This window comes from Podarcis muralis, chromosome 7 (genome assembly GCF_964188315.1).
Source record: "Podarcis muralis chromosome 7, rPodMur119.hap1.1, whole genome shotgun sequence".
Classification (NCBI taxonomy): Eukaryota; Metazoa; Chordata; class Lepidosauria; order Squamata; family Lacertidae; genus Podarcis; species Podarcis muralis.
The window spans coordinates 673,691-701,239 of record NC_135661.1 but is presented as its reverse complement, the minus strand read 5'-3'; the positions used below and the strand labels follow the sequence as shown (position 1 = coordinate 701,239).

At 46.2% G+C, this 27,549-nt stretch overlaps 1 protein-coding gene and 1 long non-coding RNA gene across 2 annotated transcripts; one reads left to right on the top strand and one right to left on the bottom strand.

The window, feature by feature from the left end:
- On the top strand, positions 1-27,549 carry LOC114602817 (protein-arginine deiminase type-1-like). Its single transcript, XM_028741496.2, has 16 exons — positions 1-273; positions 5,547-5,724; positions 7,672-7,744; positions 8,463-8,524; positions 11,133-11,250; positions 12,726-12,851; positions 13,230-13,408; positions 13,595-13,698; positions 14,878-15,001; positions 15,424-15,531; positions 17,069-17,220; positions 19,032-19,176; positions 19,559-19,652; positions 19,858-19,937; positions 25,943-26,068; positions 26,721-27,549. The coding sequence occupies exons 1-16, from the start codon at positions 179-181 to the stop codon at positions 26,952-26,954; spliced, it is 1,998 nt and encodes a 665-aa protein (XP_028597329.2). The 5' UTR covers positions 1-178; the 3' UTR covers positions 26,955-27,549.
- Positions 19,308-22,562, bottom strand: LOC144328305 (uncharacterized). Its single transcript, XR_013393492.1, has 3 exons — positions 22,438-22,562; positions 20,233-20,395; positions 19,308-19,600 (listed from the first exon to the last, which is right to left on the bottom strand). It is a non-coding gene; the product is annotated as an uncharacterized LOC144328305 (long non-coding RNA).

Below are 27,549 nucleotides of genomic sequence, written 5' to 3'. Positions count from 1 at the left end.
GAAGGCAAGGAGACAGCACCAACACACCAAAGAGGGAAAGGGAACAAGGTGGAGCAGAGGTCCCAGGGTTCCTTTTCGCCTTCCTAAGCCAGTCATGCTGGTTTCCCCGTGAAAACAGGACAATCCAGGCTCTCTGCAGAAGTGCTAATTTTGGCCACCTTTTCTCCCCGCTGAGACAATGACAGCCAGGCAGAGAGTAGTGCGGGTGTCCACCGAGCAGCCGAACTACATCGTCTGCGTGTTGGGGACAGAAATCTCGATAGACATCCATGGGTGAGTGATGGTGTTTCTGTGGGCAAGTGATGGCATTTCTGTGGGAAAGTGATGGCATTTTGCATGGGCTGGCAGTTGAGCGTTTTGTGAGAATAGACAGCCCTGGGTGGTTAAAGGGCATTGTGAGCTTGGTGCTGGGTTTGATCTTAGCTGTGTCTGGCAATAAGCAAGGTCATTGTTTTTCTGGTCTCTGTCCGACAGTGTTGTTGTGAGTGGGACTGAGGTGATGCACGTGGGGCACTGAGGGAAAAGTGTGCCTTAAATCCTTATTTTTTTAAAAAATGTATTGGCACCAGCTTTCAATGGCACAAACCCACAAGACTCATTGTTTAAAACAGGGTCTAATATATTTTAAGCAATACTTCCTTGAAGGGTCATCCCTGACAATAGACCTCTCCAATAGAATACCTGCTTTGCATGCAGAAGGTCCCGGGTTCAATCTCTGGCATCTCCAAGTAGGGTTGGGGAGGTCTCCCTGGGGAGCTGCTGCCAGTCAGTGTAGACATTACAGAGCTAGATGGATCTATGGTCTTACTTGCTAGAAGGCAACTTCCTACTAGCTATTAAAAAACTCAGAAACTATAGCTCACCAGGGGTTGACGCCCAGAAATCCCCGACCAGTGGCTATGATGGCTGGGATTCCATACTGTCCAACATTTGTCCAATGAAAATAAGGACAATTCAACAACAACAACAATGTTTCTGAATAATAATACTGGGCTCGATGGGCCACTGGCTCTTCTTACATTATGCTTCTATGTTATTTATTCATTTATTCATCTGTTTCATAAAATGTATACACCACTTGATGGTAAAAAGCTAATAACCCTCAAAGCACTTTACAAAAGATGAAACAGGAAAATCAGGAAAACTTTGCAGCCACACTTCAAAATATACAATAAGTTAAAATACTAGAACAGATTAAAATCCGCACCAACTTTCTAAGAGTCTAGATATGCTTGTTTAATCAATAATGTTTTAAGCAGGTGCTGAAAGGAATACAGTGAAGGCAGCTGATTACTATCAAGAGGCAGGGAGTTCCAAAGTTCTTACAAATGTGGAACGTGTTTTATGTGGCCCCTGTAGCGGTGGCAATTCCACTGATTAAAGTGATTGAGTGGGCCTGTGTCAGGCAAGAGAATATTGTAGGTCAACTGGTTATGTTATGTCACGTTAAGAAACCCTAGGAACACGAGTCCTTCTCTCTTCTGAGGAAGGAGAGGTGTGAAGGAGAACAGATTGAGCTTAGCCATGAGCCCTTAAAGGTGGAGGGAGGGGGGTTGTCAGACAACGTTAGGCAAGCAAAGACTTGAAGGCTAGGTGTGCAAGGAGCCCACGCCCCTGAGACTGAGGTGCTATTTCTGTACACTGTGACACCAGCAGTGTGCAGCTTCTGGTATGAGTAATCCCTCAAGAACTGCGTTCTGCACAGGGAGAAGAAGGAGGAGGGTGTCAGGGACCTGGACACAGCTTTATTATTTTAGATTGGTTTCATGTACAGTGGTACCTCGGGTTAAGAACTTAATTTATTCCGGAGGTCCATTCTTAACCTGAAACTGTTCTTAACCTGAGATACCACTTTAGCTAATGGGGCCCCCCGCTGCCACTGCGTCGCTGGAGCACGATTTCTGTTCTCATCCTGAAGCAAAGTTCTTAACCTGAAGCACTATTTCTGGGTTAGCGGAGTCTGTAACCTGAAGCGTATGTAACCCGAGGTACCACTGTAAATACCAGCTCAGCCACTTCGATCAGCAGAACTGCCGCTGCTACAGATGCCATATAAGACTCGTTCCGCAGTTGCAAGGAATCCATATTTTAGTGTGTCAGCACCTATGCTCTGGAACTCCCTGTCTCTTGACATCAGGCAGGCACCTTCACTGTTCTCTTTTCGGCACCTGCTTAAAACATTTCCGTTTAGGCAAACCTACCCAGATACGTACAACAGTGGGTTGTTGCTGTTTCTAAATTCCTTGTTTTAAACTATTTATATCCATAATTTTGGCATCTGTTACAAAATGTTTGGCAGTTTTGTGGCAATCAAGTGGTACAGAAATCTTTTTAAATAAACAAAAAGCTGCTCTGCCCCTCTGTCTTTGCCTCCCCTCCAAAACTGATCCCACTGCATCAAACTCCGAGGTAGCAGAGATCCAGGTTTGCAGAGATTTGCAGCTTTGCAGATTCTGCTGCATCAACTCTGATTGGGAAGAATTCTGCTCAGAACCACCAAATCCACTAGCTGTACCCAACATGCATCGTCAACATGGATGTGCGTTGACTAGGGGCTGATGGGAGTTGTAGTCCAACATGTCTGGAAGGCGCCAGGTTGCCAAAGGTGGCATCAGCAGAGAGACAGGAATTTGTGTGTGGGTGAGGGGAAGAACTTCATTTAAAAATTAGTCTGAATATCACATTACTGTACTCCTTTTCATTCCATATCCCCGTAGCCACCCTGTCAACTGTTTCTGCCAATGTATAGATATACCTGTCAACTAAGGATAACATTTTGCCCATCTGACAAAGCTGTATTTCTAGTCCAAGGCTGCTTGCACCTCAGGAAACGTGTTGGCCTTTCAATGTGTCACAGGGCTCTTTGTTCACCTTGCCGCTGTCAAAGGGTGTATTTGAAAGATTCTTTCTCTACGACCTCTTGAGTAGGTCACATACTTACATACTTGCTTTGATTGTTGTAGCTGAGGAAGAGTCTTTAGCCCGGGGGGACATTTATTTATTTGTTTGTTTTAATTTATTTCATGAAATTTTCATGCCACTTGATTGTTAAAAACAACAACAAAGAAACAAAACAAACAAAACTCAAAGTGGTTCACAAAAAGATAAAACAAGGAAATCATCATGAAAAATCGTTTAAAACGTACAGAAAGTTCACACCAACTTTGTAAGCGACTGGGTAGGTTTGTTCAAATAACAATGTTTTTAGCAGGTGGTGAAAAGAATACAGTAAAGTTGCCCCGATTTGTATCAATAGGCACCCAAAGTTTGGGTGATGCTGCACTAAATGATCAAGCTCTTACAAATGTGAAGCGTACCCTCCAACAGATGAAAATAGGGACATCCTATCCTACATTGGGAAGCTTCTCCCTTGCAACATAAGCCACATAAGCGGAATGGGCTACTGGGAGAACAGGATGCTGGGCTACTTGGGCCCTTTATGGTCTGATCCAGCAGGTATTTTATTATAAGGAGGAGGAGGTCCAGAGTGCTCTTGTCAACCCACTTGCTGAGACGTAGGGAGAATTGCTCTCGCACTCAGGACCTGCTATGGGGCTTCCTGTAGTGGGCTTTGGACTTTAACTGCTATGTGACCATCCAGCCCAAACTCCCAGGATGACCTTTATAGGTGTGCGCAGATTAAGAAATCGAAGGTGGTTGTTCCACCTGCATGGAAAACACTATTAAAATGATTGCTCTTATTTAGGGCCCATAAAGGAGGGTTTCATTCCCCCCCTCTCCACCCTGCATTCCATCCTTCCTTTCTGTGACCAAAGATGACTAGCTCCAGGAGTCATGGTTAATGGGTGTGCTTCTGCAGATCGTAAATCCAACAGAGCCCAACTACAAGGAAAGGAGCGATTAGACGGGTTTACGGCCAGATTTACTGGCTCCCTCGGCTTCCCTTTTAAATTCTGCATGTTGACAGATTAATATCTTTCTTTACAAGCTGCTGCAAGGCACAGACGGGGCTGGGTGGAGGAAGCACAGAGAGAAAGGTGGCAATGCATATGTGGAATATATATGTGTGTGTGTGTAAGGCTGTCGTCAAGCAGCTCTCATTGAAGCTGTAGCATTGCATCACAATCCTGGCTTTGGAATGCAGTCAGAATGCAGGGGAAGTTCTAGGGTAGGGGATCCCAAAGTGGCCAGCAGGATTCCCAGGGGCCAAGAGGCAACAGGGAATCATGGGTGCGATGGAGGTGTCAATGTCCACCAGACTCTAAAAAGCCCCTATCCCTGGATCAAGTTCAACAGCTTACTTGGGTTCATTAAAATAAATAGTTTTAACTGGCTCCGGAATAAATATGCCATTAATGGTTACTGTTTTGGATTGGATTGTGCTATTTTCTTCCTTAGTAGGTCGTGCAAAGCGCTATTCTGAATGATTCTTTATTTTAGAGTAGCAGGCACTAGGTATGAGTTTATGGAATCCAAGGGGGCGCCCCCCCCAAAAAAAATATTTGGGAACCACACTCCTTACTGAGCCTGCTTTGCACTAAAGTGTTTTGGGTTTGTTGCCTAGCTGGAATAGAGAACCAATGGGCCCTAATAGTTAGAGCAGTGCTGGATTTAGGGAAATGCTATGGGCGGTTCCCCCAAACAGTGCGCCAAGCCGAAGGAGCACAAAATATGCGCAGAACAGAAGGCAAGAGGGTGGAGGGCATGAAAATAAGAAATATTTAGGGATGCGGGCCAAATTTTGTCCTCGCTAAGGGTCACCATATTACCAAAGTCCGCCCCTGGTTAGAATGTCAGGTTAAGACCTAGGAGACCAGGGTTCAAACCCCCATTTTGCCAGGGAGCTCACTGGGTGTGACTTTGGGGATGAGGTCACTGCCTTCCCTCAGCCTAACCTACCTCACAAGGTTGTTGTGAGGATTAAATGAGGGGGAGAACCACGTGTGCCACCTGGTGTTCCTTGAAGGAAAAATATGTCATTCATCATCGCAAAGTATTGGAAGACACAAGATTTACCCACCTTGGAAGAATAGCAGATGAAGGTGATAGACTATATGGGACTGGCAGAGATGACTGGCAGAATCCGAGACCAGGGAAGAGAGACAGCGGAAGAAGATTGGAAGAAATTCAAGGACTATCTTAAGAAATATTGCAAAATTAATGAATGTTAGAATGACGTTGGTTTAGAAATTATGTGGTTTTCAGCTGTAATGGATAAGTAAAAAAGAAAAGAAAGGCTAAGAATTAAATGAAAAATAAGGGAAAGGATTTGCTGAATTAATAAATTAGAAATTGGAATACAGAAAGGGGAGGTATGAGGAAGTCGGGGAAGTAAGTTATAAGAAAATAAGGGTTGAAATTATACCTGTTTTTATTTTTGTTTGTTTGTATTACTGTATTGTTTTGTTTTGTCTTTATAAAAAATTTGAAACTTTAATAAAAAAATAAAAAATAAAAAAAGGAAAAATATGTCATTCAAATGTAATCGTAATAGTGACTGTCAGAAAGTTTTTCCAATTATCAGTGATGATAATGCAATGATAAAACTGAACACCCCCCACCCCAATTGTTTGCTCTGGCCCTAGATCTATACCCAAAGGTGCCACGTCATTTGATGTCCGTGGAACTTCCGGGCTTCGAGTCTACGTCATCTACAACCCCAATGTTACCACAGCATCTGAAGGTACAAGGTGGCTTCTCGACTCGGACGTGGAAGTGGTCGTGGCTCTAAACGGACCCAGCAGCACCGTCAATGACAACAAGGTGAGTGGGGAGCAGCTGGGCTCCTCTGAGAGCCTGGCAACCATACCTGGGAGCCAGCCTTTGACCATGTTGCGGTGAGCAGCGCAGAGTGTCGCAACAAGGGAGGTGCACTGGATCCAAATGGATTTCAAACCCAGTCAGGCCGATTGTTGTATAGTGTTTTGAATTACAGTGGTACTTCGGGTTAAGAACTTAATTCATTCCGGAGGTCTGTTCTTAACCTGAAACTGTTCTTAACCCGAAGCACCACTTTAGCTGATGGGGCCTCCTGCTGCCGCTGCGCCGCTGCTGCACGATTTCTGTTCTCATCCTGAAGCAAAGTTCTTAACCTGAGGTAATATTTCTGGGCATAGCTGTCAACCTTCCCTTTTTTGCGGGAAATTCCCTTATTCCAGTGCCGTTTCCTGCTGCTTCCTGCTGCTATCCCCGATTGTTAGATATCCCGTAGACTGTCCCCGGGACAGGTGAGGTTGCTGATCCCTTATTTTCGAGGCTGCTGATCCCTTCTTTTCAAATCTGAAAGTTGACAGCTATGTTTCTGGGTTAGCGGAGTCTGTAGCCTGAAGCGTATGTAACCCGAGGTACCAATGTACTTTTGTAAAAGAAAAGAAAAGGGGCTAACAATACCCGTTCTGCATTTGTAAGAATTCGGTATTTTTAGTATTTTAACTTTTTGGTATGTTTTAAACCAGAGGTGAGGAAACTTTTTCAGCAGGGGGGCCGGTCCACTGTCCCTCAGACCTTGTGGGGGGGGGCAGACTATATTTTGAAGGGGGAAATGAACAAATTCCTTTGCCCCACAAATAACCCAGAGATGCATTTTAAATAAAAGGACACGTTCTACTAATGTAAAAACACACTGATTCCTGGACCGTCCGCAGGCCGGATTTAGAAGGCAATTGGGCCGATCCGGCCCCCAGGTCTTAGTTTGCCTACCCATGTTTTAAACTATTGTAAATTATTCTGGATAATTTTATTGTTTAAGCTTTTTGTAAACTGCTTGGTGTGTCCCCCCCCCCCAATCAAGTGGTGTATAAAGTTTACAAAATATCTAACTAACTACAGTGGTGCCTCGCAAGACGAAAAGAATCCGTTCCGCGATTCTCTTCGTCCAGCGGTTTTTTCGTCTTGCGAAGCAACCCTATTAGCGGCTTAGCGGATTAGCGCTATTAGCGCTATTAGCGGCTTAGCGGCTATTAAAGGATTAGCGGCTAAGCTGCTAAAAGGCTATTAGCGGCTTAGCGGCTTAGAAAAAGGGGGGGGGGAGCGAAAAAAAATCGCAAGACTAGCAAGACGTTTCGTCTTGCGAAGCAAGCCCATAGGGAAAATCGTCTTGCGAAGCAGCTCAAAAACGGAAAACCCTTTCGTCTAGCGGGTTTTCCGTCTTGCGAGGCATTCGTCTTGCGGGGTACCACTGTAAATCGAACCTACCTTCTAGGGTTGTTGTAAGAGGCGTTGAAAACAAAGTGCTCGAGGCACCCTTATACCAACAGCCATGCTCATCTTCTGAAAGCCTGTCCTTTTGGATACAAGCCTGGAGGGAACCATGAGACTTAGGGGAATAAAAGGATGAGGGGGGGGCGTTACTTACTTTTCAGAGTATCCCTGTTATGAGAAAATCAAGATTGAGAGAGTGGTAAGGGTGGAAAGTCAGTGATTTAGAGGAGAATGTCACATGGACAGTGGAGAATTAACAGAGGTGGGATGGAAGAGCCCATGTTGCTGCCATATGGGACTTGCCATTCTGTGTGCTATTTAAACCTCGCAAGAAAAAACCATTAGGTGTCAATGGCATTGTTGGGAATGGCTGCTTGAGGGTTTCCCTTTGGGGCACCTGGTTTGGCCACTGTGGGAACAGGATGCTGAACTAGATCAGAGCTATTGGTCTGATCGAAACTGCAGGGCTCTTCTTATGTTCTTATGACTGGGTACTGTGTCTTTTTGCAGGTTCGGGTTTCATATTACGGGCCAACGGGGGACACCCTCATTGCCAATGCTTGGTTGTACATCACTTGTATGGGTAAGTAATGACCAGTCCTTCCACATTCTCATTCGTATTTGGTATTCAGATCCTTATTCCTTACAGTTCTAGGCTGTTGGTGCAACACACACACACACACACATTTCAAGATCCAAGTCTGGGGCAAGTACTTTTGGCTAGAAAACCCCAGCAGAGATTTAAAATCACAAAATATACAGCAAAGTACAGCATGGAAATATAGGCTGTTAGACCTGTACAGGCTCCTGTGGGTTCCAAATTTCCCCTTTCCCCCAGCATACAAAAAGGCCACACATTTGGTAAGTTAAAAATAGTTTACTTACAAACACTCCAAAGGTCAGATTCATGTGCTTTTCCATATAGCTGCACACAGAAAAAGTTGCACAGGCACTTTACAGTGGTGCAAGTTCCTAAATCATTGGTATAATGGCTCATGAGAGCCATACGGTTGAGCTGGAGCAACTAGCTCAAACCTCTTTACATGTTGAACTTCTCAGGTAGACTGGGGGTGAGCAATAGGCTTCATTACCTATTTTCTCCCAAAGTAAGGGGAATCGACCTAGCTAAGCCGGGCATGGCAGCTTACTCTGTGGTATTAACCCCCTGGGCCACTTGGGGAAGAAGGATGGGGTATAAATGCAATAAATTCAATAAAGTAAAAATATACATGCACAGTATCAAATATGTAGCCTGAAGTACTAACATGATTATTCCCCACCCCACCCCAATATATTGTCAGCTATCTCTCTGGACGCTGATACTAGCCGAACTGGTAAGGTTGATGGCAAAGCAAACAACAAGGTAAGAATGGCAGAGTTTCCTATGTTTCTGTCAGTCCAGCCTCCTGTTCTTACAGTGGATGAACAGATGCCCCAATGGGAAACCCGCAAGCAGGACCTGAGCACAACAGCAGCCCTCTGCCCTCTTGTGGCTTCTAGCTACAGGTGCTCAGAAGCATTGCTGCCTCTGACTGTAAGGACAGAGCAGAGCCATCCATCAATAGCTCTCTTCTCCATGAATTTGCCCAATCCTCTTTTAAAGCCATCCAAGTTGGCGGCCATCGCTGTCTCCTGTGGGAGGGAGTTCCGCCGTTTAACTATGTGCTCCATAAAGAATTAAGTCAACAGATATGCTAATAGATCCGTGTCTGCCAAGAACGGTCCCCACCACACCTTTTCTGCCCTCCAATTTACCTTGGCCAGGTGTGAGGCTCAACACTCCATGCTGCCTCTGATACTGTAGGTAGTACAAAGTCATCTTGATGATTAGTAGCCGTCAATAGCCTTGTCCTAGAATTGCAGAATTGTTGAAGGCTGATCGCCAAAGAATTGATGCTTTTGAATTCTGGTGCTGGAGGACACTCTTGAGAGTCCCATGGACTGCAAGAAGATCAAACCTATCCATTCTTAAGGAAATCAGCCCTGAATGCTCACTGGAAGGACAGATCCTGAAGCTGAGGCTCCAATACTTTGGCCACCTCATGAGAAGAGAAGACTCCCTGGAAAAGACCCTGATGTTGGGAAAGATGGAGGGCACAAGGAGAAGGGGACGACAGAGGACGAGATGGTTGGACCGTGTTCTTGAAGATACCAGCATGAGTTTGACCAAACTGCAGGAGGCAGTGGAAGACAGGAGTGCCTGGCGTGCTCTGGTCCAGGGGGTCACAAAGAGTTGGACACAACTACACGACTAAAAAACAACAAGAGTTGGAGGGATGGCCTAAGGGGCATTGAGGTCAGGAATCACAGGAATCACAGCTAAAGCATCCCTGACAGGTGGCCATTCAACCTCTATTTAAAAACCTCCAACAAAGGAGAGTCCACCACCTTCCAAGGGAGTCCATCCCACTGTTGAACAGCTCTCACCATTAGGAGATTCTTCCTAAGGTTTAGCTGAGGAGCAGAAAACAAGCTTGCTCCTTCTTTCACATGGCAGCCCTCCAAATATTTGAAGATGGCTATCCCATCACTTCTCATTCTTCTTAATGAATTTGTCTAAACCAATTTTGGAGCCCCCCAAGTTGGGGGTCAACACTTCATCTTGTGGGAATCAGCTCCACAATGCGCACTGTCTAAAAAAACGGCATTTCTTTCATCTGTCCTGAACATTCCAACATTCAGCTTTGTTAGATGACTCCTTGAGGGTCTACTATGGTGAGAAGGGAGGAAAATTCCTCTCCACATCATTTCTCTCCACATCATGTATGCACAATGCTAGTAGCAAATGACGGTCCTATCCCCTCTGGGTTTGTCTGATAAGGATGCAACTTCCTTGCTATACTAGTTGGCTGAAGAATGCATGTGGCAGTATGGAATGGAGTAAAAAAAAAGTGAGTTAGACCACTGGTTCATCTAGTTTTGTCTACACTGAATGGGAGAAGCTTTCTAGGGTTTCAGGCAAGAGTCTGTTCCCAACCGTACAGTGGTACTTCCGTTTACGAACTTAATTCGTTCCGGAAGTCCGTTCTTACACCAAAAGCGTTCTTAAACCAAGGTGCGCTTTCCCCAATGAGGCTTCCTGCTGCCGGTGCCCTTCCACCGGTTGGCTTCTGTTCGTCTTCCGGGGCAAAGTTTGCTAGTTGGAACACCGACTTCCGGTTTTGCGGAGTGTGTTGCCCAAATTGTTTGTTAACAGGACTGTTCTTAGACCGAGGTACCACTGTACCTAGAAATGCCATTGGGAATTGAACCTGGGACCTTCTGCATGCCAGACAGGTGCTCTGCCACTAAGCAGTGGACCAGAAGGTCCCTGCTTGGTTTCTTATACAGAAGATGTCACCTGAAAACTGAATTAAGGTTCCAAGCTTTTGGGATCTTCCTCCCAAACAAATCAACTGCAAGAGACAGAGAGATTTTCACATGACAAAATGGTCTTGCAAATGTCCTACGTTTGATTTACTTGCACAATTGCAGCTTTGCTCAGGTGGTGGGAAAATAAATGGAGAACGGGAAGGAAATGGTCAGAAGGAGATTTTGCAGGATCTTGCGAAGACCTCACAAGATCTTGCGTGACCTTCTGCAAGATACCTGTGTGCAGACCCCTAGAACGTAAACCCTGCGTAAGTTTTGTGCCTCCTCTTTTGCATCTGAATGGGGCCTGAAAAAACCTTTATTGGAACAGGGTGGGGTGGGAGGGCTGCGTTGACTAACAATCTGGACTTAGCCGCTGGTTCAGTTGAACATGTGTATATCTACACCAGCAGATCCAAAACTTGTGGGCCTCCAAATGGGGGGGGGGGCGGGATCTGGTTGCATAGATCCGCCTTGGAAAGGGGTCTGTCTTCTGGAAGCAAAATGAAAGAGAGTAATGAGAGGCTCGGTCCCCCCCAGTCCAAGGCACACAAGAGAGACCCTGTTATATATCATTTGATAGGAAGCAATGAAATTCACTGTTGCTGTTTTCCCTGCAGACAAAATGGTCTTGGGGTCCCCAAGGAGAAGGAGCGGTTTTGCTGGTCAACTGTGACAGAGACGGCCCGAGCTTTGGAGACATGGACAATGCCTATCCGTATGTCCGATCCCACACAGGTACATGCTGGGGCCAAGCAGCCAGTGTGGTGTAGTGGTTAGAGTGTTGGACTAGGAGCTGGGAGAGTCCAGGATTCGATTCCCGCCACTTGGCCATGAAGCTCACTGGGTGTGACCTTGGGCTAGTCACTGCCTCTCAGCCTGACCTACTTCACAGGGTTGTTGTGGGCATTAAATGGGGAGAGGGAGAACCATGTATGCTCCTAGGAGTTCCTTGGAGAAAAAGGTGGGGTGTAAATGCAATAAATAAATAAATGCTCCTTGAACCCTGGCCTTGCAGCTTGATGGGAATAAGGCGGTGAAACCCGCATCCCTGCCCGCAAAGGCCTACAGCTTATTGTAATGGGCAAGAATGGTTCTAACAACAACAACAACAACAACAACAACAACAACAGTAGTAATAATAATAACCTGCCACCCAGGGTGGGTTATTACAATGATTTAAAATACAATTTTTTTAAAAAAAAACCTGCCAAAAATGCACAGGCTTAGCAACTCTTGTCTGTTTGGCATTAATTCAGATTCTATAGCCAAATCCTGGAATTAAAAATAAGGAAAGAGTACAAACCAGTCCTTTGCATCTCTGCAGTGCTCATAGGCATAGCCAAGATTTTTGTTGTGGGGTGGAGCAGGCTTTTTGTTAGAGGTGGCAGAACCTCAGGTTTTATTGATTTTCAATTATTGGGGGCAGCTGCCCCTCCCTGCCCCCCTCCCCCCCCGGCTATGCTCATGGCTGTGCTCTCCATTTTCCCCTCTTATGGTGACCAGGATACAGGGAGGGGAAGGACCAGCACCGTCGGCTCCTGATATCCCCAAATTTCATAGCATCAGATGAAGCTTCATCTCTGCACCTCTGAAGTCAAATTTCATATGTGCACCCCTGCAACGAAGCTTCGTACGTGCACCTCTCCTGAAGAGACCTTTGAGGCCATTTCCCAGAGTCAACAGTTCTCAAACATCAACCCCTGGTTTGCACGAACCTTTGGAGTGGCTTGATATGTACCGTATTTTTCGCTCTATAACACGCACCTGACCATAACACGCACATAGTTTTTAGAGGAGGAAAACAAGAAAAAAAAATTCTAAATGAAATAGTGGATATATGATTTTTTTGGTTCATGCTGTGGCCACAGACATGAGATCTGACAGTGAGTTTGGAGTAGTCCAATGCAAAAATCCTGAGGATCCATGTGGATCCATGCTTTGTAACCACGGAGGAGGGAAGGAAGGGGAACCATGGATCCTCTGCTCACGACTGCAGCAGATCCCCCCGCCACCCGCAGGCATTCGCTCCATAACACGCACAGACATTTCCCCTTACTTTCTAGGAGGAAAAAAGTGAGTGTTATGGTGCAAAAAATACGGTAACTGGAAAGGCAAACTCAGTCAGAGCACCTCCTCTAGGGAGGCTGGAAGAGCACCTTGATGGTGACCTATTCTGACAGCTAAATCCTTGTCCCTCCTGTTTTTCCAAGACCTGCAAGACTTGTCGCTTCTGATCCTGAACACCCATGGCCCTGCTGGCGTCTTTGACACCCACAAGCTGGTCCTTCACATCTCCCTGTTCGATGCAGCCAAAGTGAGAGTTTTCCACGCTAGAGGTGAGTCCCCAGTTCTTTGCTCTAATATCTGCCCTCTGCTCTGACAGAATCAACAAGGGGATCCTCAGACCGGTTCATTGAGCATCCGTCCTGATTTGCTTGTGCAATGCTTATGCAGAGGTCAGACAACGCACAGTCTTTATGGTGCATTTGTTCTGCTTTGTTTGCAGAAAACTCATGCAGATATTAGACTGCATCCAGTCTTTATCGTGCATTCATTCTGATTGTCTGCAGGGAGGTTATACAAGGGCAAACTTCCATCCTGCATTTGTTCCAGTTTGCTTGCAGGATATTATTTGCATGACTTTCCCTGTAAATATTATAAATAAACACAACAAAATATAATAACAGATGTCACGTGGCTTACTTTCACTGCAGGCAATGTGTCATTCTCCAACTACGAGCATGTGTTGGGGGTGGACAAGCTCTCCTACACCGTGGGACGCACCGATGGGAAAGGGCAGCACACTTTCTACGTGGAGGGCTTGGCCTTCCCAGATGCCGACTTCAAAGGCCTAGTTTCTTTGAACGCGACACTCCTGGAGCACTCAAGTCAGGTACAATCCTGAAGAGGATGGTGGGGGACATGGGAGGCCATAATTTCCAGCTGCACCCATGCTTCCAATAAGCATCTGGTTGGCCACTGTGAGAACAGGATGCTGGATGTGATCCCAATGGCCTGACCCTCCAGCCAGACTCTTCTGATATTCTCTCCCCCCCCCCCCAACTCTTACTTTCCACAGAATTCGCCAGCTACACCCGTTTTCACAGACACTGTGGTTTTCCGAGTGGCTCCCTGGATAATGACCCCCAACACATTGAAGCCATTGGAGATATTTGTCTGCAGGTTAAAAAACCACCATATTTTTGTGGGTGACGGCGGCGAGGTGTTGTGGGTGGAGCAGTGGGTAATGATGTCATTTAGGATGCTAAAGCCAAGCTGCTGGTTAATGTTCAGATGAGTATCACTTCCTAGGTTTCCAACCTTTAAATTGATTTTGGAGGTTTTTGAGCAGAGGTTGGATGCCCATCCGCCAGGGATTCTTCAGCTGTGATACCTGCATTGTGGGGGGTTGGACCAGATGACCCTTGGGGTCCCTTCCAACTCTATACTTCTACGATTCTATATCTCATAGTTTCCTTAGAGTTGCACCTAGTGCTAGTCAAGCTCAGGGTGGAGCTACTGAAGTGACTGAACATGGCAAACATAGGTCCATTCATTTCCTGCTCTGACTAGGACTTGACTGAAGGCAACCCTTTGCTCCCCCAGCTAAACATCTCAGGGCTAGAGGAAACAAGTCCTGGGAAACATGTGTGTGTGTGTGTGTGTGTGTGTGTGTGTGTACCATAAGTACTAAGCTAATTTGAGAATGGTTAACTTCTGCAGTTGAGCCACAATGGCTTCCAAAGTAAGGGAGTCAAGGGCTACTAGTCGGAATCCGACTATGCTGTACCTCCACAGTCAGAGGCAGTAATGTTTCTGAATGCCAATTGCTGGGAATCACAAATGGGAAGAGATGCTGCTGTGCTCATATCCTGCATACAGGATTCCCATTTGGGGCATCTGGTTGCCCGCTGCGAGAACAGGCGGCTGGGCTAGATGGGACACTGCCCGGATCCAGCAGGCTCTTTTCATGCTCTTAATGGTCTTCCAGGGCTGTCTCTACCCAGGGATGCAAGGGGTGCGGGGCACCCAGGCGCTGAATTCTGGGGGGCGCAAGGCACTTGCTGCTGAAGCTGCCTAAGTTCTTAACCACGATCAGTGGTCGATCGCTGGGTCATTTCCATTCTCTTTTGTGGAAGAGCTGGAGAATCAATGTATGCAGCGGCGTGCCCTAGTGGCATCGTTCATTTTCGCATGATCACAAAAATGGAAGATGGAGCTATCGCTGCCACTTTTTATTTTTTCATGTTAGCGGTTTTCGCTGTTCAACCTCCTTAAAAGCTGAACAGATATGCTAAAGATGGCCCTGTGGTCCTCATCTACATATTTTTCCTTCCCTTTGCATCTTTTTCTCCTTTCCAGCATTGAAAGAGGCACCAACCCCAACCAGACATTCCTGGAGGCTGTGAAAGCCCTAGCACAGAAAGCTGGCTGTAAGCTGACCATCTGCCCGGAGATTGAAAATCGGGGCGACCGCTGGATCCAGGTACCCTCCTTGAAGTTGTACATTCCTGAGGCCAGGTGGGGCACCTGCTGCCACCAGAAGGTCTCTGCCTTCCCCATCACTGCCTTCCCCCAGGTCTCCCAATACGCACTCCTGCAGTTAAGGAAGGGTGAATATTTGTTTGTTCACCTTAAGGCACAGTTGCTAATTTGCTGTTTATTGGACCTGTTCATAGGATTTTGTAATTCTTGTATATTATTGTTTTCGTTTTATTATTTCCATTGGCTTTGTTCCCTGATCTGAAGAACAGGCTGCAAACGCTTTAAGTAACTAGTACGTGTTAAACCCATTTGGGGAAAGAGGGAAGAGTGTTTTTGCAAACAGATTTTTAAACTGGTCATTCCCAAAGGGATACAGCACCTTACCAAGTGGGGATCCTGATCCATTTCCCTCCCCTCTAACAGGATGAGATGGAGTTTGGTTATGTGGAGGCCCCCCACAAGTCCTTCCCCGTCGTCTTTGACTCCCCCAGGAACCGAGGCCTCAAGAAATTCCCTTTCAAAAGCATTTTGGTAAGCCAAGCTTCTTCAGCCCTCAGCACATCACTTCTGTTACTGAAAGCAGATGCTTCCATCAATAGTATTAGAAAAGAAATCTAAATATCATGGCTGTGTTTGCACGGAATGCTAAAATGAGGTTTGTTCAACAAACCACGCTTTGTCTCACGGATGAACAAGAAGTCATGACTTGTTTTCTCCATTTTCAGTGGACAAATAAAGTGAAAGAAATGGGGGGGGGGGATGAAAAGGTGCATAAAAGTCTACTACAATATGCTATATACAGTACATATATACAGTAAGTAATGTCATTCATTATTCCAGAGAGTATACAAGTCACTATAATTTCTATAAATGCATTGCAAATATCATTATATTTATCCATACACAATCTGCGACTAAAAGCAATCATTTCATATGTTGCAAGAGTTGTCTTAGCTTCTTGAATACTGGTTTTTCTTGCCTCCTGCCTCTGTTGCTGGAAGAGATTATGGGCTAGGGTGGCCAAACAAACCATGGTTCAGGGAGGCTTCAGACAAAATGCCAAGCCACTTTGAAAATGAGCCATAGTTCCTAAGCAAAAAGGAAGCAATGGCATGACATTTTGGTTTGCCACCAAAAAACAAACCACAGTTGGTCTGCTGGGCTGGGTTCATACAAAACACACTTTGGCTAAGCAAACCATGGTTTTGTGTTGCGTACAAACCAGGCCCACGTCTTCCTTGAAAGAGCCCAGGATGGTTATGTTTCTCTCTCCATCCACCCTACTTTCCCCCTAACAATAGCCCTGTGTGGTAGGTTAGACTAGAGAGTGATCTAGGCCTGAGGTCACTTGAGGAGGTTTCATGGCTGAGAGTGGATTTGAACCCAACTTGGTCTACCACACTGGGTTAACATAAGAACATATGAAGAGTCTGCAGGTGACTCAATTAGTGCAGCATCCTGTTCTCACAGTGGCCAACCAGATGCCTGTGAGAAACCTACAAGCAGGATTTGGGCACAAGAGCCTTCTCCCTTCCTGTGGTTTCCAGCAACTGGTATTCAGATGCATTGCTGCCTCCAACTGTGGAGGTAGAGCATAGCCATTGTGACTCATAGTCATGGATAGCCTTATCTTCTCCCACGACTTTGTCCAATTCTCTTTTAAAGCCAACGAAGTTGATGGCCATCATTGCTTCCTGCGGGTGGAATTCCATAGTTTAACCATGTATAGAAGGACTTATAGAAGGACATCCTTTGATGCATCCTGAATGTTCAGCTCCATTGGATGTTCAAGTGTTACAAGAGAGGGAGAAACAGTAATGGATTTCTGTGGGTCTCCTCTGAGCAGAATTGTGTTGGCTGCAACTGACTTTATCTGTACACTGTCCCTCTCAATGCCAAAAAATGAAAGCACATCTCTCCAGATTAAGTAAGATTTCTCACCTTCCTCTCTGGAAACAGAGAGCATTTTCCAGACACAGATTAGAAGTTAAAGGCACATCTTGTGCAACACCTTGCCTTCTGTATACTTGCCTATGCTCCTACTTCTCCTTGTTGTGTTTCCTTGGAGGGCCCTGATTTTGGGTACGTGACCCGAGAACCCCGGTACGGACGCGTATCCAGCCTGGATTCATTTGGGAACCTGGACGTCAGTCCTGCCGTGACGGTCAAGGGGAAGGAGTACCCACTGGGAAGGATCCTCATTGGCAGCAGTTTCCCAGGGTAAACCACCAAGTTCAAAATAATAAAAAAATACAATTACAATCCCCCACCCTCGCTTGTAGAGGTGGTGGAACAATGCATTGCAGGGGAAGGGTTTCAAGGCTTGCACACAGTGCCATTCAATTGTTAACTGAAAATTATTGGGGGTGGGGGAAGGGTCATATCTCAGTGGTAGAGAATCTGCTTTGGATGCCGAAGGTCCCAGATTCAATCTTCAGCAGCATCTCCAGGTGGGGCTGGGGAGAAGACTCCCTGCCTGATCTTTTGTAGAGCCAGTCGGGGAGCCTTCGGCTCTCCAGATATTGATTTATTCCTTGCATTTATATCCCAGCTTTTTCTCCCAGGGACTCAAGATGCCATACATGGCTCTCCCATTCCTCCTTTAATCCCCACACCAACCCTGTGAGGTAGGTTGGGCTGAGAGGCAGGGATTGGCCCAAGATCACACCCAAGAAGCTTCATGGCACAGTGGGGATTTGAACCCTGGACTCTCCCAGGTTCAAGTCTGACACTCTAACCACTATGCCATTCTGGTATAGTGGTTAGAGTGTATACAACTTGTATCATCCCTGATCATTGGCCATGCTGCCTGAGGCTGATGGGAACTGGAGTCCAACGATATCTGGACCCCACCCCCCATGATCTAAGGTACCAAGGATGCTCCAGAGAGAGCAATGATGACATAAATCCAAGTCTTCATCAAGGGATGAATCAGAAAGTCAGTGCCTTGTTGCTGGATACCATTCAGATATTTTCCCTGGGAAACCCTGGTCTAGCAATTGTTTTGGGGGAGGCAAGTACTAGGAGTGGGTTGTCATGAGCCTAACAAAAGCTTTCCTGTGCTGTTCTGTGCTTGGTTAATAAAGGTATAGGGACCCCTGACCATTAGGTCCAGTCATGACCGACTCTGGGGTTGCGGCGCTCATCTCGCTTTGTTGGCCAAGGGAGCCGGCATTTGTCCGCAGACAACTTCCAGGTCATGTGGCCAGCATGACTAAGCCGCTTCTGGCGAACCAGAGCAGCGCACGGAAACACCGTTTACCTTCCTGCTGGAGCGGTACCTATTTATCTACTTGCACTTTGACGTGCTTTTGAACTGCTAGGTTGGCAGGAGCAGGGACTGAGCAAAGGGAGCTCACCCCGTCGCGGGGATTCGAACCGTGACCTTCTGATTGGCAAGTCCTAGGCTCTGTGGTTTAACCCACAGCGCCACCCACGTCCCTTGCTTGGTTAATAAGGAAGCCTTAATGTAGGAGGATCTCATGGTATGAGGCCACCTGGAGACCCAAGCGCCTCCCAACTCAGACAGAGGCAGCTGGGAAGATGTTTGCTGGGAAGGCAATGCTGGCTTCTGGTTCTCAATTAGTTCCTCACTACCCAGATACCACAAAGATAGATCTGGCTACTCATGAGAGCATGGTAGCTGCCTCTTACTGAGCCAGGTCCCTGACTGGCAGCAGCTCTCCAGGGTTTCAGGCAGGGGTGCCTTTTCCAACACAATGAATTTTTTGTAATTTATTTCACTATTAGATGCATTTATATGCATGCATTGCCATAGTATATGCATTTCTGTACACATTGTTTGACCAGAGAACAGTGTTGCAAAATTAAAAAGAAGTGCAAATTTCAGAAGGTGGCTGTGTTTTGGTTTGGAAAGCTCAAATCATGTGAGAATCAAATGCAAACTGGATTTATTTCTCCCCATCACTAGTTCTAATCCCACCTTCTATTCTCTCTCTCTTTCTTTCTCTCTCTCCTTCCTTCCAACCCTCCCTTTCTTTAAAAAAAACCAACCCTGCCTCATCTCTTAGGTCTGGCAACAGGAAAATGGTCAAAATTGTCCGGGATTTCCTCTATGCTCAAAGAGTCCAGCCCCCTATCGAGCTCTATTCTGACTGGCTCACTGTAGGGCATGTGGATGAGTTCCTGACCTTTGTTCCGGCTTCCAACAGGAAGGTATTGATCCTCAGGGAAGTGCTTTGACCGGCTTCCTTTTCCATATTTGATGCTTTATACCTGATTAGCTCTGCACTGGAAAAGTCACTCTGTTGGCTTCTCTCACGGAGCCCTATCCCTGTCCCCAGTCTCTGTGGGAGGGCTGCAGCCTCCCAGAAAAGCTTTACAGGGGGATTAGACAAATTCAGGGAGGGCGAAGCCATCAGTGGTTGCTAGTCACAGTGTGTTACCTCTGCTGTTGGAGTCGGTATGCCTCTGAATCACAGGTGAGGAGAGTTGCTGTCTCACTCAAGTCCTGCTTGTGGGCTTCCCATAATGAGCACCTAAATGGACGACCCAAATTCTGCCCGGCAGTTTACCTTTCTCATTTCTCTCCCTGCAGGGTTTCCGGTTGCTCTTAGCCAGTCCCGCTGCTTGCCTGAAGCTGTTCAGAGAGAAGCAAAAAGAAGGTTTCGGAAATGCTGCCCTGTTTGAAGGTGAGGATAGAATCAAAGAATAGTAAAGTTGGATGGGACCCTAAGGATCATCTAGCCCAACCCCCTGCAATGCCAGAATATGCAGCTGCCCCATACAGGATTTGAACATTGCTGTTGTCAGCACCATGCTGTTACTGCTCCTTTCCTGATGGGGCTCACGAAAGCCAGCAAGTTTTAAAATTTGTGAAAACTATTTCCCTTGCAGGTCTCCGGAGAGTGGGGCGCATTACTCTGGATGAACTCCTGGCAGACAGACTTTTGCACCGTGACAGCAAGTATGTGCAGGTAAACCGTTATTAGACTGCAGGTGGATCTGGACCGTTTCCATCCCACCCCACCCTGAATTTGCAGCGCGGTTTCCGTTCCACCTCAGTTCACCTTTTGTAAAAAAACAACACATTATTTGTCCTGCTGTCCGCCGTGGCACAATTATATAACGTCCATAATTAATCACGTGATTGTATTGTTGTTATGTTCTTCCACCCCATCATTTCAGTGCAAAGGAAACACAGTGCAAAGGAAGGGGTGAAGGGGAGCAATCAATTATGTATCATTTGCAGATGGAAAGCAACGTAAATACCTATTGTGCTTGCTAGATTGATTTCCGTTCCAGAAGTGGGACAAATAGGCAAAACCTGGCCATTTCTGTTCCTGTTAATGGTGAAATTGAGCAATTGTGTCTGGGTTGAGCCCTGGCATCTCTCTGAAGTCACACCCTGCGTTATATCTGCAATACATCTTCCCTGGAAGAGAAACACATTTTGTTTCATTTCTGTCATCAAGTAAACGACGTACCACAACTTCCCCTGGCAACTGGTTTCTATGGTCCAACTCGCTTAGGCAAATGTCTGTCTACCTTTTTAGTAATCTCCTTTCCGCATTCCTAGACCTTGCCACCAGCATCTCTTTCTGCATCCAAAGACAGACCTTCTGCTATTTTTCAGCCCCAAGTAGGCCTCATAACACTTCTCAGCACTTGATAACACTTCTCAGCAACTTTCACAAATGACAGCTCCCAGAAACCGTGACTGTTTCAAATGGCATTGTAGTGCTTTGAATGTCTGGCATGAATGTCTGGCACCCATCTGAGCCTTTGGCCTTGCTGGCTGGGGCTGGTAGGTGTTGGGGTTGAACCACATTTGGGGGGGCCATGAGGTCCCCTATCTCAGAACTAGACCCTCACATGCCTTCACTGCCCCTGGCTCCCTCCATTCCCCCCTGCCTTCTTTTAATGCTGGGCTGGCCAACCTCTGGCTGATCCCAGGCTACAACTCCCATCCTCCTCCTCCCTGACCACGCTGCCTGCATCAACATCTGGAGGGCCACAGCTGTTCTGCATCTTCCTTCCTGGGCCAGCCTTTGCCAATTTGGTAACATCCAGGTCTTTTTTTTTTTTTTTTTTTACTTCAAAATATCGACAAAATACTGGCTGGGGCTGATAGGAGCTGTAGTCTGAAATATCTGAAGGACACCAGATCGACTAAGGCTATTAGGCGTAAGGATGGGTGAAACTGTCCATCTCGGTTTCTTTCATTTTTCCAATTTTCATTTTTTTAAAAAAAATAATTTTTATTAATTTTCCAAACATGTATTAAAAACAAACAATAAAACAGAACAAAACATACAAACAAATAAACATGTATAATTTCATAGACTTATTTTCCTTCACCTTACTTCCCGGACTTCCCCATGCCTCCCTTTTTCTGCATCCTTATTTTTACCTTTTCTCAGCAACCCTCCATTTAATTAATTGACTCGTCTTCATTATAATTTCCTTAAACTTATGATTTACAGCTGCAATTCTCTGTTTCTTAACACCATAACATCTCAACACTCCTCAATGTTACAACAATTTTAAAGATATATTTTAAATTTCTTCCAATCTTCTTCCACTGTCTCTTTCCCCTGGTCACGGATTCTGCCGGTCATCTCTGCCATTCCCATGTAGTCAATCACCTTCGCTTGCCATTCTTCCAGAGTGGGTAGCTGCTGCGTCTTCCAATACTTTGCTAGAAGAATTCTTGCTGCTGTGGTAGCATACATGAAAAAAATTCTGTCCTTCCTTGGCACCAATTGGCCCACCATGCCCAGGAGAAAAGCCTCTGGTTTTTTAGAAAATGTCCATTTAAGGACCTTTTTAATTTCATTATAGATCATCATTTTTCCAATTTTCAGTTCTCTACATTGCCACATCAGTGTGCAAAGTGTGATGTGCTTCTTTAAAAAGCCTTCATGAAAATTTCAGCAGCAGTTCAGTGTGGATTTCTCCTAAAATATACATTTATTCATGCAGTCCCCCCACTTTTTTGCAAAGCCTATGATCCCTAATATTTAAATATCCCCAATATGTTTATTTTTCCACGTTTATTTAAATTTCATAAGAACATAGGGACAGGCCAAACAACCTCCTCTTCTCACAATCTCTGACCAGAAGTCCCAAAGGAAAATTCACAAGCAGGTTGTCTACTTTTGAATGCCATCTTCATTATTGTATGCCTTTTTACGCACATTTTACCTCAGCATATGCATTATTATTTTTTTGGTACACATGGCTGGAGAAGGTGCATTGCAAAATATGGAGAAATGCAAATTTGGAAAGGGGGCTGCATTTCGGTTCCTGTCTTGTTTCGGAAAGTGCGAATAAAGCAGATTCTTCTTTAAAGAATCAATCTATTAGTTAGGCTGACAGAAAACAGTCACTTTGCAAAACACAAATTTCCTTTTCACGGAGGCCAAATTTCACACTAAGAATCACAAACCCCAATAGCAATGTGGTCTAACACACCAGTCAATGCTCCTGTCGCCTCTTGGATTTTAAGAAGTCAGCTATGAACAATGGCTTAGTTGACTTGGATCAAGATCACTTCCTTTTGCTATTCAGTCGTCTTAGTCGTGTTCAACTCTCTGTGACCCCATAAACCAGAGCATGCCTTGGAAACTCTCACTTGCTTGGAGTTTTCTTGGCAAAATACTGGAGTGGATTGCCAGTTCCTTCTTCAGGTGGATCACATTTAGTCTAAACTCTCGGCTATGGGTGGCCCTGCATGGCAGCATAGCTCATGGCTTCTTGGGGTTATTCAAGCCCCTTTGCCACGACAAAGCACTTCCTTTTACCCGCTAACAAAAACATGTTTTTTTTTAAAAAAAACCTACTCCTTTTAAAATAAAAGCTCACCACCTCTTTATAATCTTCCGGGAGATAATCGCAATAAGGAAAGAGGAAGATGTGGATTTATTTCCCGCTGACTGACAAGGGGAGCGCTGTTAGCGTGACCTGTGCCATAACACTCTGAGGTAAAATGTGATGCCAAGCCAGACATTTATGGTCATTTCTCTCCTACCCACACAAGAGACCAAATTCCACAGCAATTATGAAAGAACAACTGTGGTTAGCTAAACTGAGGCGCTCTGGAGATAAAATAAAAAGGCACGGCTAAGGTTTTTTGTTTTTTTACCTCAGACATGGACAGGGGGCATAGATTGCTCTCCTGACCTAAACAACAATCATGAAGTAAAATGGGAGAATTATGAAGTGCTTCAGTTCATGAGGCTGTTTTAAATGAACAAGATTGTTGTGGCAATTTCTACAACCACAATTGATTAAAGTTATTTACTTTGCTTTATTTTTCAGAAAGGGGGTAGCCAAGATGGCGCCCTCCTGGTGCTGAGGGACTACAACTCCCCTCATTCCCGACCCTCGGGCCGTGATGGCTGAGGATGAGGGGAGTTGGAGGCCACCTGAAGGACGCCATGTTGGCTGTAGCTGAGGTAGAATATAGTAAAGGCCATGAGGAGAACCTGCTGGATCAGGCCAATGGTCCACCCAGCCCAGCGTCCTGGTCTCACAGCGGCCACAAAAAGGACCCAAGTGCAACAACAAAAGTCCCCACTTGTGATTCCTAGAAACTGGTATTCAGCAATGGGCGGAGGCAGAGTGGAAGAGCCATTGTGGCCAACAGCCTTCGATAGCCCTCTCCTCCATAAGTCTGTCTTTTAAAGCCTTTCAAGTGGGTGGCCATCACTGCAAACTGTGGCAATGAGTTCCACAGTTTAACTCTAGAAGTCCTTGATTTCATCTGTCCCGAATCTTCCAACATGGATGTCCACAACGTCCGATGTCCCAAGAGAAGGAGAACAAGCTTCCCTCCATCCACTTTCTCTGCACCACATGTAGTTTTATAAACTCTCATGTCGCCTCTCGCTCGCCTTTTCCCCTGGTCATTTGGGTCGCCCTTTTCTGGACTTTTCCCAATATCCTTTTTGAGGTGAGGCGACCAGAACGGTGCACGGTATTTCAAATGCGGTTGTGCCATAGATCTGCATGGCTGCATTTATATGTGAACACTACCCTGAGGCGAAAACCAGAGCGAAAGCTCTTGTTTGCTAAAGGTGTGGTTCCCACATCATGGGGAACCACAGGTAACAGTTTGCCCTGACTGTCCTTCTGAGGGCTCCTTTGATCCGTCCCAACTAACGTGTGAAGGAAACAAACCCTGCTCCCTGGCATAACATTACATCTAGCATAAAAGCATAGAATTGGAAGGGACCCCAACGGTCATCTAGTCCAAACCCCTGCAATGCAGGAATCTCAATGCAGATGGCCATCCAAGGAAGGAGAGTCCACCATCTCCTGAGGGAGTCCGCTCCGCTGTCAAAACAGCTCTTACTGTCAGGAAGTTATTCCTGATGTTTGGTCGGAATCTCCTTTCTTGTAATTTGAAGCCATGGGTTCAAGTCCTACCCTCCAGAGCGGGAGAAGACAAGATTGCTCCATCTGTCATGTGACAGCCCTTCAGATATCGGAAGATGGCTATCCAATCTCCTCTCACTCTCCTCTTTTCCAGCCTAAACAGACCCAGCTCCTTCAAGCTTTCCTCATATGGCCTGGTTTCTTAAATGGAAAAAAAATAAAAATCTCGGCTGCAAATCATGGCTTACTGGAATCAAGTCTAGTTGCTATCGGTTCACCAACCTGGGTTTTGAGTTTTCTTTCCTCCTGGCACAAGGCCTGCCGAGTCAAATTGATCAGAAAAATGCTGTCCCAGGAAACTATTTACGGTGGTTGTGTGAACAAGACTGATGCGAGGCAAAAAAAACAAAACCTACCCTGAAGTAGCAATAACACATTTGTGCATTTGTGATGGTTTGGGCTTGTGACGGTATTGGGGCAGTCATAAGCAATCCCAGTCTCCATTGCATTTGCACCTTGCTGTGTTTTGGGGGCTTCGTTTCCAATCCATGCATATCCCATAACTTACAGCTGAAATCCTACACCTTTTTATGCCACAAGCGTTCTGGGTATATTTTCACCCTGTTTCCATTTCACTAGAGTCCCTTGGACAACAATAATGGGATAGCAGTTGGGGAAACATCGTAGAACAGCTAATAAAGCCAGTGTAGTATAGTGGCTAGAGTGTCAGACTGGGAGAGACCCGGGTTCAAATCCTCCACTCAGCCGTTAAGCTCATGGGGTGGCCTTGGGGTCCAGTCACTGCCTCTGGGCCAGACCTACCTTGCGGTGTTGTTGTGGGGATAACATGGGGAGGAGGGGAAGCATGTTTGCTACCTTGATCTCCTAGAAGCAAAGGTGGGATAGAATAAATAATGATGATGGTGATGGTGATGATGCAGAATAAATCCACCAGTAAAGGTAAAGGTAAATGTACCCCTGCCCGTATGGGCCAGTCGTCTCCGACTCTGGGGTTGCGTGCTCATCTCGCTTAAGAGGCCGGGAGCCAGCGCTGTCCGCAGACACTTCCGGGTCATGTGGCCAGCGTGACGAAGCTGCTCTGGCGAGCCAGCGCAGCACACGGAACGCCGTTTACCTTCCCGCTGGTAAGCGGTACCTATTTATCTACTTGCACTTAAGAGTGCTTTCGAACTGCTAGGTGGGCAGGAGCTGGGACCAAACGACGGGAGCTCACCCCGCCACGGGGATTCGAACCGCCAACCATACGATCGACAAGTCCTAGGTGCTGAGGTTTTACCCACAGCGCCACCCACGTCCCTCAAAAAAACACACCCACCAGTAATGCAATATTATTGTGTCAAGAGCATGTTGCAAAATATGCACACAATAAAATACCAATCTGGAGGGGCCTGTGATTAGTTTTTTAATATCTCAGGAATTTGTGGTTGTTTTTTTAAAAAAGTTTAAAAACCTGTTACTTTCTATCCTGAGCTTAAAAATACATGGCAGCTTTGCTGCCTTCAGGTGCAAATATTCAACATGAAACAAAGCGGGTTTTACAGCCCATGGGGAATATTTTGCATCGTCTTCTTTCTTCCAGAGTTGCATCGACTGGAACCGGAGCATTTTGAAGCGGGAGCTGGGCCTGAGTGAGAGAGATATCGTGGACATCCCTCAGCTGTTCACTCTGGAAGACTCTACGGCGACCGCCTTGTTTCCAGACATGGTGAGGGGCTTTCCTCCCTCCGTCATTCCTTGGCGTTTGTGCAGGGGTGTCCAGCGCAGCTCAAACCTTTTCTCTGGAAATCGGCTTCCAGAGCAGTAACCCCCAGAGAGCTGCTGCCAGTCAGTGTAGGCAGCACTGAGCTAGATGGGGAGCGGCCATAGCTCAGTGGCTGAGCAGCTGCCTTGCAAGCAGAAGGTCCCAGGTTCAATGGCATCTCCAGGTAGGGCTGGGAGAGGCTGCCTGCACCAAAATCCTGGAGAACCACTGCCGGTCAATGTAGACAATACTGAGCCAAATGATTTGACTCGGTGCAAGACAGCTCCCTGTGTTCCTTTTGAAACCAGTCCTCGATTCAGACCCATGAGGGCTGGAAACTTATTTTACTTTTAAGTGGAGGCATAACTCAGTGGTGGAGCACCTGCCTTTCCTCAGAAGGCCCCAGATTCCATCCCAATGGCATTTCTGGCTAAGAGCGGGAGAGACCCGCTATCTGAAACCTTGGAAAGGCGCTGCTGCCAGTCAGTGTAGTGAACTTTAGGCTGGATGGATGGTTAGACTCAGTAGAAGGCAGCTTTCTACATGCTGAACTTTAGCTAGGATGGCAGAAAAAACAACCCAGACTGTAGCATTTGGTTGTTTTTGCTCCGCTTAGGTGAACATGCTCGTCTTGGGGAAGCACCTGGGCATCCCAAAGCCATTTGGCCCCATCATCCATGGGCAGTGCTGCCTGGAAGAGAAAGTCCGCTCCTTGCTGGAACCGCTGGGGCTGAACTGTACCTTCATCGATGACTTTTTCTCCTACCACATCTTGTCTGGCGAGGTCCACTGCGGCACCAACGTCCTCCGGGAACCCTTCTCCTTCCACTGGTGGAACACAACACCCTGAAATTGGTGGGGGGAGCCTCCGGGCCCCCTCCCCACACTCTTATTTCTTCAGTACTTCTGGGCGGAGAAGATGCCTGAAGGCTTCGAAAGAACACCATCTTCTCCAGCATGTTGGACTTCAAAAATGAGAATCGACTTGGGGTCAAAAACCCCACTTAAAAATGATGCACTAAACTTACCCAAACCACAAAATTATGTGCAAGATTGGCAGTGATGGGGTAGATGGGCAGAATTCTTTGGCAGAACAAGTATTTTAAAGGTTGCATGCAACTGAAACCTACTCAGAGGAGACCCACTGAAAGAAAGGGGCCTGTTAGTCATGCATTGCAGGGGGTTGGACTGGGTGAGCCTTAGGGTCACTTCTAGCTCTATAATTCCATGATTCTTTGTCCATTAGCTCCAGTGAGTCTACTCCTAGTAGGGCTGGCATTGGGTGCACTCTTACTTTGGGGTAAGTCCTACTGGACGCAGCAGGGATGATGTCTGAGTACAGGACCACAACACGTTCTCTCCCCTTCCCATGAAGATTTTGCAGAGCAAGGGATGGCTGTTCTCTGCAAAGCCAATTGTCTTAAAATAAATGCATTTCCAAAGAA

Coding starts and splice junctions, on each gene's coding strand:
- LOC114602817 (XM_028741496.2), top strand. CDS start 179: ATGACAGCCAGGCAGAGAGTAGTGCGGGTGTCCACCGAGCAGCCGAAC. Junction 7,745..8,462: donor GTTGTACATCACTTGTATGG/GTAAGTAATGAC, acceptor ATATATTGTCAG/CTATCTCTCTGGACGCTGAT. Junction 12,852..13,229: donor GAGAGTTTTCCACGCTAGAG/GTGAGTCCCCAG, acceptor CTTTCACTGCAG/GCAATGTGTCATTCTCCAAC.